Here is a 15,562-nt window from a genome sequence, read left to right on the forward strand (position 1 = left end):
ATCAGAGGAGCGGAATGTAACTCTGACCACTACTTGATGAGAGCAGAATACAGAATCGAGCATAACATAAAGAAAAACAATAAAACAAAACAATTCAACACAGACATATTAAAAGATAATAACACACAGAAGAAATATGAACAGGGAATAACCAACAGACTAATCAAAGAACAAGAAACATCAGACCAAGACAAACAATGGGGAAACATAAAAGAAGCAATCCTTAACACAACTAAAGTAATCCTAGCAAAAACCAAGAGAAAACACAAAACAAAAGATTGGTATGATCAAGAATGTCAAGAAGTAGCAGATGAAATAAGAAAGGCAAGGCTCAAAAATCTCGAAGACAAATAACGAAGATAGCAATAGAGAAGAATACATAGAATTGAGAAAAATCATGAAAAGAAAATGTAAAAGAAAAAAAAATAAAATACAATGAGAAAAAACTAAAAGAAATAGAAGAAAAATTCCAAGAAAAAAAGAAATAACATCATTCTACCAGGAAGCAAAAAAAAATGGAAAGAGGATATCAGAAAACCGGACACGCGCCAACTCGTAACTCTTAATGACAAACTTTTTTAAATCAAAATGTATACCGGCCAATTCGTAACTTTTTTACTACCTGACCAACTCGCAACTTTATACAGGTGAATTCGAAACCATTGTTTAATTCTAACACCACAGGTAGTTGTTCTAAAGGTAAGAAATAAATTTGAACAGTAACGGATTAAGCCTACACGGGGCATATAGAATAATATTATTATGTAAGCGAATGGTTCTTGGTTTGCTTAAAAACATGTTGTGTATTATATGTACCTATAAAAAAATAACAAAAATTGAAATCTCTTTTGATTGAAACAATATTATATGTATAGACCAGGGCGGATCTGTAAAAAAACGTCTATTTGTGGATGTACGAGGTGGCATTCGGATTTTTGCAGATAAAGTTAGGTGACAACTTCAATCATAATAATTGACTTATGCTCCTTCTCAAATATGCCCCGAACATTAATAAAAAAATTAAAATATTTAAAAATTTCGAAAAACATTTATTTTTTTCTACATTCTTTGCTTATAACTTTAAAACGATTCATTTTGGAGCAAGGTCGTAGGGAAATAAAATAAATATAATTGAATTTTTTATGATATACGACTAGTTAAAAATGTCTTAAATTATTACCCTTTCTGCAAAAAGCAATAAATACAAAATAAGGGGGCAAAATAAGCCTCTTTTTATTCAGTATTTTTCAACAACTTTGGATGCACTTAGAACCTTCGTAATTCGCATAGAAAATCCTTATAACATACTTAAATCTTCCACCAAATTTTATTCAAATCGACCTAATAGATTTTGCATAATATTTTTGCAATCTAAATTTTTTTAAAAAAGTTCAAATTTTTTAAAAACTTTCTGAATAGAAAGTAGACCATTTAGAAGTTTGCTAATTTTTTAACATATAAAGAGGCTCCCTACCTATCTAATACACTTTACAAAATTAAAATCGGAAATCTAAGCGGCCTCAGCACTGTTTTTAAAGTTATAAACAATTTTTTGGCTTATAAACAAATACAGTGAGAATTCATTTTCTTGAGAATGGGCATCTCTGGAGATAAATCCCGAAATAAGTCGATTTTTATTTTTAAATTCTAATTTTTCGGTATACATATCATACTACTGACGTCATCCATCTGGGTGTGATGACGCAATCGATGATTTTTTTAAATGAGAATAGGGGCCGTATGATAGCAGGCCGTATGATTCCATCGGTATAACAGGTTGCCTTGCAACCAGATGCAGAACAGTACCATAAATGTTTTCCACTTTTTAGCACTTTCTTTAATTGAAATTTAAAATTATTTACCACCAATAACTTACACCCACGTGCACTCATTACGAAATCTGTTATCTGTTACAAGAATTTCAGTCATTTTCACAAAATTTATTTGGATTTTCTCTAGTAACTCTTCCAAATGACAAGTCATAAATGATGAATACCTTTTACACCACCTTCAAAGAGAGTAATTTTTACAAGTACATACCTGGAATACCGATATTAAATTATCCACATTACTTAAAAATGAAAGTTACTAATTCACCGGAAGTTAGTATGTTATCGAAGAATTACCTGCGCGCCAGAGTTACGAGTTGGCCTGTAATTAGGATGGGGGATTAAAATAGTTACGAATTCACCGAGACCCCAGAAAACCAACCCATACATGAGAGACGAAAAGAGATACTGCTAAATAAGAGCAAAGTATGAAAGGAAACACACCATGAAATTGAAGAGGATCAGATAGTAATATAAATACCCACAGAGCAAGAAATAGAGAACGAAATAAAGAGACTGAAAAATAACAAAAGTCCAGGAATAACAGAAATATCTGCCGAAATGATGATCAATGACCGACTAAATATTTGCCTTAAAAGAAATACAGACTACCTGTTACGAACATAAACCAGTACTATATGCTTTGTTCATCGATTTTAAGCAGGCCTACGACACAGTAAACAGATGTACGAACTGATGAAAGAATTGGGAATACCAAGTAAAATTGTCAGGGTGGTAAAGATGACGATGGAAAACAACAAACGAAATAGCATGGAAACTTTATACAACCAAAAAGTTTGAAACCAAGGAAGGATTACGACAAGGAGATCCACTATCAACAACTGCATTTAATCAGGAAAAGCAGAATAAACATGCAAGAAACAATATTTAAAAACGGCCACCAATGCATAGCATTTGCAGATGATCTTACACTGCTAGCAACAAGCAAGAAAGAACTACAAAGATAAATGAAAAACATAAGAACAGAAGCCAAAAAATTGGGACTTATAAATGAAGAAAAGACAAAGTATATGATAATGAGAGAGATTTAAAAAGAAAAAGAAAATAACATCATAGTACAAATAGATGGAGAAAAAACTTACTCATTCAAAAGAGCCAAAGAAATTAATTAGCTGGGAGCCAAAATAGATAAAAATGGTCACGAGGAAGGGGAGATCAAGGCAAGAATAGCTAAAAGAAATAAAAAGTATGGAGCATTACGCACATTAATTAAATCCAAATACATATCAAGAAAATCAAAAATCAGAATTTATAAGACTGTTATCAGGCCCACAGTAACGTACGCATGCGAAATATGGTTGCTGAAAAAGTCAGAAACAGACCTATTAGAAAGATGGGAAAGAAAAATGCAAAGAGCAATATATGCAGGTGTGAAAATAGAAGGTCAGTGGAGAAGAAGAACCAATAATGATACGATATCTAACCGGCGAAATGTTTTTCTTGATTTAATTTTTTCTAGCATTCCTGATATATTTGTTTCTGTACCTCTGGATCCGTTGTTTGAGGAGGGATTTCATCATACACCTGTCAATTTTGACGTAATTGTTGATTTAAATGAATATGTTCTTAATTATGAAGAATACTTTTTTGACTTTAAAAATGGGGATTATGTTGCTTTAAATGATTATTTAGCAGAAGTTGACTGGAATTTATTATTTCTTAACAGAAGCATTAATGACATGGTTAAAGATTTTTATATTTTATTTTATTTAATCGAGTTGTTTATACCGCAAAAAAAATTTAAAACATCCACTTATCCCAAATGGTTTACATCAGAGTTAAAACATTTAATATATGAGAAGAAAAAAGCACATAAAAAATTTAAGCTGACTGGCGATGATGAGAGCTATCTTCTTTTTTCCAGTCTCAGGGAACAGTGTAAAGAGCTTAGCAAGTATTTACAAAGGCGTCATGTAATAGAAATTGAGGCTAACATTTTTCAAAATTATTGTTCTTTCTGGAAATACATCAATAATAAACGCAACTGCACCAATTAGTAGATTGACCCTGTATGGAAACAAGTTTAGTCATCTAATAGATCTGTTTGGTTCTTCAGTTTCCTCTATTAAACAAGAACTCGGGCGTCTTGAATTTTGAATTCAAAAAATTAATTAGATTTAACTGTTATAATGGATTCAGTTGTTTTCATCATTTAACAATATTTTATATTCTTTTATTTTTTATATTTGTGTTTTATACTTAGTTGTAGTTTTACATGTATCTAAATTTTATATTTTCATTATTAGGACGAAAGCTCTGCTTTATTGTATTTTGTATGTATTGGGTTTATCCCGTTAATTAATAAATAAATAAATAAAAACTCTCATGTTCTACCATCGAGTATGTGCTATGATAATGAAACTAGTGAAAATGGTTTAGATATTGTTAATTTATTTGCTGGGTTCTTTTCTGTCTGTCTATAACAAAGAAAAAATAAATCAGGTTCCTGATTTTAAGTACGAAAATAATGTTGATGTTAATACTTATTTAATTAGTATTAAGGATATTGTTGATAAGATACATCCGTTCAAACAGACTGCGGGTCCGGATGGCATACCAATGTATTTTATTAAAAAATGTTTATTCACTCTTGCAAAACCTATTCAGTTATTATTCAATATGTCATTAACTTCTTCTACATTTCCTGATTTTTGGAAAGTAAGTTTTTTAAAGCCCATTTTTAAATCTGGTAAAAATAATAATGTTGAAAATTACAGGGCGGTTTGTTTGCAGTCTGAACTACCAAAGTTGCTTGATTTTTTTGTTAACCAGATGTTAACCTACGACTGTAAAATTTTTATTGTCGGTCAACAACATGGTTTCTGTTAGAAGTCTACTTGTACAAATCTTATTTTGTATTCAAACTTCATCGTTGATTCTTTGGAATCGGGTAACCAAGTTGACTCCATATATGCTGATTTTGCCAAAGCATTTGACAGGGTGAATCATGAAATATTAATTGCTAAACTTCGTGGATATGGAATTGGAGATGATTTATTGGGTTGGATCAGGAGTTATTTAACAGATCGTTCACAAATAGTGAAATATGGTGATTTTGTTTCAGAAGCCATTAGTGTTACCTTGTGTGTTCCTCAAGGTTCTCACTTATGCCCACTTCTATTTAATCTTTTTGTGAATGATATAATCATCAGTAATTAATAATAGTGAATTTCTGTTGTTTGCTGATGACATAAAAATCTTTAAAGCGATTAAAAATACCTCGGATATGTATGCTCTTCAGTCTGACATAAATAATTTTTCTCGTTGGTGCGACATCAATAGACTATGTTTAGACAACTAAACATCATTTAGATAGAACATACATACTTAAGGGCATATCGGTTATGGAAGTTAATCAAATTAGAGACCTCGGAATTACATTTGATCAGAGACTAATGTTTGATAGGCATATTAATGATATTACGTTGCGGGCTTACAGGATGCTCGGCTTTGTTCAGAGGAACTCCCAGGAATTTTCAGTATTTACTTTTAAAATTTTGTATTGTTCTCTAGTTCGGTCCATTTTGGAATATTGTAATATTATTTGGTATCCTTATTATAATATGTACATTGATCAGTTAGAACGAGTTCAGAATAAATTCCTAAGAATTTGCAGGTATAAAATGGGTTTTAATAGAACTAACTGTGATTATAATTATATTCTTTGTCAACTTAATATGAATACTTTGGAAATAGAGAATCTAAGTGTGAATTTCGTTTTTTGCATAAAATTCTTAATGGTTTTGTTGATTGTCCGGAACTGCTAGAATTAATTGTTTTTAATGTAAATTCTAGAACATATTCTTCTGACCTATTTAGAATAAAGTTTCATCACACTAATTATGGTAAAAATGAGAAAATTACAAGGATGATGAAAACTGCCAATCATTTGCAAGATAGTGTTGATTTGTTTAATCCATCTGTGTCCACATTCAATAATACTTTAAAGAAATTGAGACATTGATGTTATTAATACCTACTTTTAATATATGTAATGTATGTCACAGTTTACTTGTTAATTATATGTATATATTGTAATTTTTTGTAAGGAAATAGGGTTCGTCCTGTTAAATAAATAAAATAAATAAATAAAGAATTGGAAGAACTATATAAAGAGCCAGCAATCCAAGTACAGAGAATACAATATTTGGGACACACCGAGTGAATGGGAAGTAAACGAATGTAAAAAATGGTACTCTCACAAAGACCAGTACAAAAGAGAAGGAAAGAAATATGTGTGCTTATCATAATCTTTTTCAATGTAATTTTATATTTAATAGCAGGGGTGTTATTCTGGATCTTATCCTGGCCCCAGAAGAGCTTGTCATTTCTGAAGCTGACGATGCTCTGGTTTCACCTGACTCTCATCATCCTCCTCTGTTAACATCATTGCAGCTTAATGTTTTTGATAGGTCAATTTCTGGTAACGAATATTATTATGATTTCCGTAATGCAAACTTTCCAGCAATTCACCAATGTCTAGAATATATAGAATGGGATAACCTGTTTCGTGGTAGAGATCTTTCCGACATGATCGCTATGTTTTATGACATTATTTACTCTCTCATTGAACATTTCACTCCAATTAAATATTTTAGTACTAAGAAATTTCCTTGTTGGTATTCTTCTGAGCTTAAGCAATTGTTAAAGGAAAAAATAAAAGCTCATAAAATTTATAAAACCTTAAAGACTCCTGAAAGCTATGCTGATTTTTGTCATCTGAGAACAAATTGTAAAAATCTATCTAAATGCTGTTATGACAATTACATACGTTTCACAGAATTTTTCTATACAAAATAACGCAAGGCATTTTTGGAAATTTGTAGGTAGCAAGCGTGAAAACAATTGTATACCTGACTCAATGTCCCTAAATGACTCTGTAGCTTCATGTGGCAATGATATTGCCAACTTATTTGCAGATCACTTTTCATCAGTTTATAGTGATATTACTTTAAATTGCAATGTTGACCATATTCAGTCTCAACTCAATATCTCATCATATCGTATCCAGATTTCCAAAATTTACGAAAAGCTTTCATCATTAAGTGTCAACAAGGGTCCTGGGCCTGATGGTATACCACCTAATTTTCTTAAGGAATTCAGTTTTGTACTATCGCGACCTTTGTTTCATATATTTAATAAATCTTTGGATGTAGGTCAGTTTCCAGACTTTTGGAAACTTTCATATGTCACACCAATTTATAAATCTGGTAATAAATCTAATATTAGTAATTACCGCCCTATATCTATTCTTAGTGTTATACCAAAGGTTTTTGAGAGTATTATAACTGATTTCCTCACCTTCGATAGCTCCGGGATCCTAAACTCTCAGCAATTTGGTTTTACTACAGGTAAGTCTGCTGAACTGAGTTTGTTGACCTATGTTGATTTTCTGTCTGAAGCCTTGGAGGAGGGACTTCAAGTTGATTCAATTTATACTGACTTTTCCAAGGCCTTTGACAGAGTAAATCATGAACTCCTGATTCAAAAGCTTAGCTCCTATGGCATAAGTGGACCTTTGTTGCAGTGGTTACAGAGTTATTTAACCGAAAGATTTCAACAAGTTCGAGTAAACCATTTTTACTCACAAACCTTTCCAGTTAAGTCAGGTGTACCACAGGGGTCCCATTTGGGTCCATTACTCTTTAATATATTTATTAATGATATTACCAACTGTTTTCACAATTGTAACGCCTTGCTATTTGCTGATGACTTGAAGTGCTTTAAAGTTATAAAAAATCATTATGATGCTGCAATATTGCAATCAGAACTGAATAACCTCTCTGCATGGTGTTCACTTAACGGTATGAACCTTAATTCAATCAAATGTCATGTAATTAACTTTAACCGTACTCACCACCCAATATTATCAAACTATTACATTGATGGCCAATTGCTCAACACTGTTAATAAAATCAAGGATTTGGGGATTACACTGGAAAACTCTCTTTGTTTCAATACTCACATCATCAATGTCATTCAAACATCTATGAAAATGCTGGGTTTTGTAAAAAGAACAACTCGTGATTTTACAAACATATCCAGTATTAGAGTTCTTTACTTCTCTTTGGTCAGGTCTCACCTCGAGTATTGTTCTTCAGTGTGGTCCCCACACTACTTGGTCTACATTAGGAAACTTGAACAAGTCCAAAATAGTTTCTTCCGTTACATTGCTTTTAAGCTTCATACCTATCAAGATTACGCTGTATGGCAGCATCAACTGCAGGTCCCTTCTCTTGCAAGCAGGAGAAAACAAAGGGACCTTTTGCTATTATTCAAGATCTTAAATGGTATATGCAGTTGTTCTCAACTACTCAATAAGATCGCACTGTTTGTACCACCTCACACCACTAGACAAGTGCGAACATTTTATGTACCATTCCACAGGTTTAATTATTCACTTTTTTCGTTCGTACCCAGAGTCTTGAATTTAGCAAACTCCCTTTACAATTTACAACTGTTCGACAACTCCATCAGTCGTTTTAAAAGAAATTTACATGGGATCAATATTTGAGTGAAGCGTCTGTAATTTGTTAACTTGGTTTTATGATATTATTTCATAGTACATATTTACTTCTAATATTATATTTATATTTCTATATGTCTGTTTTTTATATTATATTATGTTATTGTTTTTTTTCTGTACACTATGTATTTTTGTAGAATTGGGCTTGCCTGTAAAATAAAAATAAATAAAGACAGGCCAAGGAAAAGATGGAAGGACAGTTTGTACGAAGACCTGAAGAAAAGTAACATTGAGAGATGGAAAGAACTAGCATTGGACAGAGGACATGGAGGGAGGTGGTGAAGGGGTGTATAAAAAGTTATACGACTAAAATAAAATGTAATCAGAAATGTAAACATTTTAGCCCTAGGCCTACAAGGCCTGTTGAGCTTAATAAACAAATAGTACTACAGTAAAACCTCCATTAACTGAAACCTATTTAACCGAAACAGCTGACAGTTTCAATAATTTCGTCAACACCATCAACATTGCTTCCATACAACTAAAGAACGCAATTAAATATACAACATGTTACGAAATCACCTCATAGTATTTTTTTATACCAACTTTGACTAAGAATGCTATGTAATTTGATACAAGAAATATACAAAAACATTGTTATTTTTAACCAAAATTATTGTTATCCAAAACGGCCTCCCCCCACCCCAATTATTTTGGTTAACGGAGGTTTTACTGTATATATTATTTTTCATTTCATTATGAGCAGGCACTGTACTATTAAGCAAATTAATGTCCATCGTTTAGGCTCTGTTACTGGATATTTTCCAGTACAGTGGAACCTCGATAACTCGGATTAATCGGGACCGCGGCCGATCCGGGTTATCGAAAATCCGGGTTAGCCGGAGAAAATGGTAAAAATTAATAAAATACGGTATACTTACAGATAAACTCCGTTATAATTGAAATAACATGAAATATATATGCACAGTACACATTAACTTACATATAGTTGTATAGAGTATAGAGTATTGTTCATTTCTTGGTAATAAAAAAATCAGTCAGTTTCGGTTGCGTCAATTTCGTCTGCCGCTTGCGTGCTGTGCGATCCCGCAGTCTCTTTAACATCAGCAGTTCAGCCGGCGATGTTTCCGCTTGCCGCTCGAAATAAACCATTATTGCGTCTAATTGGGTCATTGCGTCTCCATGACTCATCACTGGCTGTTCAATGTCACCGTCTGCGTTCTCAGCGTCTGATTCACTAGCGTCAGGTAAACACAACGCGATCACTGCCTCGTCAGTAAGTGGCGCATAACCTCCGTTATTATCTGCCTCTAACCACAGATTAATGTCACTTTCATCGACTTCAGAGCAACCGTCAATATTTTGGAACATATTCAAAAGTTCTTGGGGCTGGACTTCGTCTGGCGAATCATTTTCCAGGTAACAGTTATCCACTGGTTGAATTGAATTTTCTGGCAAGTCGCATACACCCTTCCACAGTTTTTTCCAAGATTTTATCAAGCTGATTGTAGTCACTTGTTCCCAAGATTCTGCAATCATATAAATTACAGTTTTGACATTGAACGTTTTGAGAACTTCAACTACACCGTGTTGTCCTTCATCTTCTATGATTGTGCTTAACATCTGTCTTCTGTAAAACTTCTTAATTTTCTCTAGAACCCCCTGGTCCATGGGCTGTAATAGCGCTGTTACATTAGGCGGCAAAAACTTGACGGTAATGTCCCCACTGACCAGCACATCTGCTGAAGGATGTGAAGGCGCATTATCAATTATTAGGACAGCTTTATTTGGCAACCCACAGTCTTTTAAATATTTTGTTACACCTGGCACAAAACAATCAAAAAACCAGTTTTTAAAAGTGGTGCTGTCCATCCATGCATTCTTTTGAGACTGGTAAACAACTGGTAAAGAATCCCGATTTACATTTTTCAGTGCTCGCGGATTTTTTGATTTTCCTATTAAGACTAGGGGAAATTTATGCTTCCACGAAGCATTGCTGCAGGCCATTATTGTCAATCGGTCTTTGCTTTTTTTGTATCCTTTTGCGACTTCTTCCGTTTTTGAGGCCAAAGTTTTGCTTGGCAACATTCTGTAAAACAGGCCAGTTTCATCGGCGTTATATATTTGATCTGCCGTTAAATTTTCTTCTCTCACAAAATCCAAAAACTTGCTTTTATAGTCATGAGCAGCGTTGTTGTCCCCAGATAGACTTTCTCCAGTGATAGATAGTTGGCGTATTCCATGACGTTTTTTCCATCTATCCAGCCAACCTTGACTCGCAGTGAAATTTGGTTCACAATCAGGCAACATTTTATTCAGCTTGAGTGCTGTTTCTTGAATAATTGGTCCAGAAACTGGTAATCCACGTTCGCGTTCCACACAAAACCACACATACAAAGCGTCGTCAAGAGTCTCATTTTTAGCTTTATTAGTTTTGCACCGATTGTCCAAACTGTCTTTTGTTATCATTTTGAAACAGAATTCTTCGATTTTAGTTCTATTTTTCTTCCAATCCGATACTGTAGATGTACCGACACCATATGATGCTGCAACTGTTTTTAAAGATTCGCCTTTATCAATTCTACCTAAGGCTTCTAGTTTCTTTTCCATTGTCACTACAACATTTTTACGTTTCGCTGCCATTACGTAGACAAAAAAACACAAAATCTGAATAGATTTATGAACGATTACAGAAGGGAAGCGAATAATACGACTGTACTACACACAATACGGTTCTCAATCGCAACGATTTTATTATGTTATTTAATAACAGTGGAGAACTAAGACCATTGTTTCAAAAATAATTTTTTAATAGTCTTTTCAAACAATGCTGACAGTTTAAAATAAATAAAGGGTACAATACTACAGGTGCCTGTTGATTCCGATAACCCAAACAAAGAACGTTGTGTGCCATGAGTCATTTTTACTGTCGTAAAATATGTATTCAAATTACACTAATACCCATTATCTCTCAAATATTATATTACATGAAAGAATACCCACGAACGAACATATAAAACACGCTGTATTTTCCTGTCACCGTGTCACACAAAAAATTGGCAAGCTCAAGTACATATAATAATTATTATTACATGTACTTGAGCTGGGCAATTTTATTTGTGACAAGGTGAGAGGAAAATACAGCGTGTTTTATATATTCGTTCATGGGTATTCTTTCATTTTTCCGACTGTACATTTTTATTGTTGAAATGTTTGTCTGATAAAAATCGGTCCGGGTTAGCCGGATTTCCGGGTTACCGGGGGCCGACTTATCGGGGTTCTACTGTATTTGCATCTTTGGAGAACTATAATTATAATCGTACATTTTGCACTGTCCATTTTGCTCACTTGCACCATTCATGTTCCTGTTTTTTTTTGTACGAAAAGAAAAGTAACACATCGTAAATAATACAAGAAAAAAGCAATTCAACCACTTCGATAGAACAAATATAAACAACAGAGCGACTGGTTTGATCAGAGTACAAAATTTTTCTTGCACAATCAATACTCCACCCATTTTGAATGATTAATTAAATATACCTTTTATAAATGATTTTGATTGTTTTTTTTTAATTGTGAAAAAGTTATTCTTATTTATACTACATCTCTACCATTGATTGAAATATTATAAGGCATCAGCGGCGGCTCGTGGCCTAAAAAAGTGGTGAAGATGAGGAAAGTCTGCCGGACCCAAAAGAAATTTCGGTATACTTATACCTATGACGCGCCCAAATCTCATTAAAAATGCTTTAAAAAACGTTTAGAGTTTGGGCCCTAACAACTTGAAAACTTTTTTATGGCACTTATATTAGAGACGAGGATGAAGAGATACTTAAACAAAAAAGCAGTATGTATTAGATAGATTAATAAAACTGACTTAATTAATTTTTATAAATCAAGGTCTTTGATCGTTTATGGAAGCAAATCTATCAATGATATCTTCGTAGAAAGGATGCTTGTGCAAAGTTTATATAATACTTCTCTATGAGTGCGATAACAGTCAAACTAAAAGTTTTTAGTCTTTTTAAGCACGAAAAACTTCTCTTTCTACAGATACGGTATTCGATGGAATTGTCGGAATTAAACAAAACAAATTATAGGCTTCTGTAACAATGTCTTTAATTGGTTGTAATTTTATAACCATTTCTTGCAAATTACCATTTTTTAAATTTCCGTCAGCATAAAAAGGGCAGAGCTCTCTTTTAAGTCTTTGAATTTTAGTAAATATTTGCCAAAAACTCAAAATAAATTTTGAAAAGCGTCGGAAGGAATGATCAAACTGTATGACCCAAACTTTGTTGTATCTGCTAAGCTTATTCATCACAATCACAATTCACAAAGAATTTTAATTCATCACAATCCTGAAAATCTACGTCCATTTCCATTAAAATATATATATTAAATAGAAAAATTGGGTAGAATTTGCATTCGTGCTCATACCATCATCACACCTATAGATCTTTTCAAAGTATTAATAACGGTCATTGTGCTTGCTTTGTCAAAAACAGAATTAAAAAATTATTCGCTTCTTTTATCACATATTAATTGACGAGTCCTTTTTATCTAGTTTAAACAAAAATGAACATCTAGGGACGTTTTTTTTAAGAACGTCATATAAAATATCTGTTATAATATGAACAATGTCGATAAAAACTGCTAAAAATGTAAACTCAAAATCATTTAAATCTCATAAAAAGCCTTTAGCCAGCTGAACTGATTTGTGGTCTTCCATCTTCCAAAAAAAAAAATGAATACTGCCCCTCATAGCACGCATCCAACTAAAATTTTACTAAGGTGAATATGGCGGACTTATTTTTAAATTCATCTGCACTTGCTAATTTGGGTACTACCAGCCATGCCGATACGATGACGTCACGTTGCCATGACAACCGTTGACGCTTGTGCAGCCGAGAACCGAAATTTCATCTACGTCTTCATCTAACTCTGCTCTAGTCATAGAAGTCAAATGACACAGGTCAGTATCTGACCGTCAAGGACCTACAGTTTTAATTTTTGGATTACAGATTGAAATTCTTTTTTAATTTTTGGATTACATATTAAAATTCTTTTTTAATTTTTGGATTAATTAAAAAAATAGGTTTATAATTAATTTCAGTATTTAGATATAATAATGCTACTTATATTTTTTTATTTTTTTTTGTCTCAATTTGATTATATTTTTTGGTGAAGATCACCTTCACCTACTTCACCTGGCCGGCCGCCGCTGTAAGGCATAAGGGGTTGATATCCAATATATCAATCAACAATCTTATCATTATTCTCTTTGAATTATCCCTAAACGGCTCGGCTTCCCTAAATGTAATTCTCCACACAATTCTATCTTGGGTCATATCAAAATGAATCCCCTTTACCAACATGTCCTGCCTCCCCAGGTGTTCCTCTCCTACTGCTTCCAGGAATCTGCACTTCAGCTACTCTTCGTATTGGGTGATTAACGTCTCGACGTTGAACATGACCAAACCATCTTAACCTATGCTCTCTCATTTTGGCATCAATTGGTGCCACTCTAGACTTCCCCCCTAATAATCCAAATATACTCATTTTTAATGTGATAGTGTGACAAAAATTGAGGATATGGCAAGGGTCATACATGTCAAATTGGGTGCACAAGTGGCGGTAATGAGAATGCTTAGATGGATGAGTAAGTGGCAAAAATGGATAAAATTAAAAATGAGTATATATTAGGATTAGGACATGTTGTATCTTAGTACACCTATGTTACTAACCTGTTTCAGTTTCTTGGTTTTCTTCAAATGGATTGCCATGTTGTTCTATTTCAGTATTTATGGGGCATTTCTTGAAATCCAAAGATTCATATGTGTCGAGAGTACTTTCTCTACTAGACTCATCCTGAATTTCACATTTAAATTCATCCAAAACAGCATCATCCAAGTGATTATACTCTATTTCTATTTTACACGTTTCCTCACTAATTTCTTCTTTGACTTCCATTTGATTTTATGTACTCTAATATTAATAATTTTACACCATAGGGAAATATGGAAATAAAATTTTACACACAAAGCGTGAAATAATCCAGAAATAATCAAAATCTGGAAAATCTGCAACAAAGCAAAGCTACAAATGACAAATGAAGTATGACATGTGACATGATACTGACAGAAGGAGAAGTGGTTTCAGTGTTGCCAACCTTAAAGCCAGCTTTTTCCCTTAACTTACCAGCGTCATTTAGCGAAATGGTTTTTTCAAAGTCATTATTTTTACTTCTACTTTCTACTATAGCTAAAATAATTGCTCCTCATTTGCGGATAATTGCTCCATTCAAAATATCATTTGCGGATTTTCCGTTTTCGAGATATAAGCAAATAAAAAGTTGAGATTTCGGCGCAGCGCTAAAAATAAATTTCGATTTTCAGGTTATAAAATGCCGTAAAATCACTAAATAACCATATCACCTCATTGCTCATCGTTTGCGGATTATGAATAAACTGCTTTTAATAGAATATAATTAAAGTTGAAAATTTGATAAAGAAAAACTAATTAATGTTGGTTGCCTGCACTGTAGGGGCAAAGGAATGCCAGAACGGTGATTTTCACTTTTGGTAATGCTGTGTCTAGGTACACGCTAACGTGTACGCAAATAAAAAAGTTAAGTACACGCTTAAACGCAGGGGCGTAACAGAGGCCCCGCAGCATGAAGCTTGCGGGGGGCATTGCCCCCTGACCCTGAAAAAGACTGAAATTTACAAAAAATACATCAATTTTAATAATTACATCATATATAATGTATTGCATATATAATGCTTGCCCGCCTCCCCCAATCAAAATTTCAAATGACGCTCCTGCTGTGGTCTTCAATACACGCTGTACGCAGCCTAAGGCGTCTATTGGATACCACTGGCTATCTTATTACCGAGGGCCGAAAGTCCCTTAGAATAAATAATAAGTTTCATTTGAATGAGAGATTTTAAATTAAAAATCACACTCAATTTCCTTTTTTTTTTCACGCCTTTAACTTTCCTCTCTTTTTTTCACCCCTTTAACTTAATAAAATAAACATTATAGAAGTTTTCAGGAATTTTCGGCCCTCGGTAATAACGTAATCATTCATTCTGCGTTTAAATTTAAAAAAACACCTATTAGTTTTCTCAGGATTCATAAAAAAATAATGCATTTAAAATACATTGGAGCCGAAATTTGAGCCTATTCCTAAGTGTTGGCGAAAATTGCTTTATTAATTTCT

The 15,562-nt window shown here is 33.2% G+C and overlaps 1 protein-coding gene across 1 annotated transcript in view; it reads right to left on the reverse strand.

The window, feature by feature from the left end:
* LOC126885647 (zinc finger protein 271-like) overlaps positions 1 to 14,690 on the reverse strand; it is a 30,097-nt gene extending 15,407 nt beyond the window's left edge. The window contains exon 1 of the mRNA XM_050652303.1: positions 14,085 to 14,690. Coding sequence (XP_050508260.1) covers positions 14,085 to 14,310 — 226 coding nt within the window. The 5' untranslated portion in view covers positions 14,311 to 14,690. The remainder of the gene's footprint in view (positions 1 to 14,084) is intronic.
* Positions 14,691 to 15,562: the final 872 nt, after the last annotated feature.

Source organism: Diabrotica virgifera, chromosome 5, assembly GCF_917563875.1.
Source record: "Diabrotica virgifera virgifera chromosome 5, PGI_DIABVI_V3a".
NCBI classification, from domain to species: domain Eukaryota; kingdom Metazoa; phylum Arthropoda; class Insecta; order Coleoptera; family Chrysomelidae; genus Diabrotica; species Diabrotica virgifera.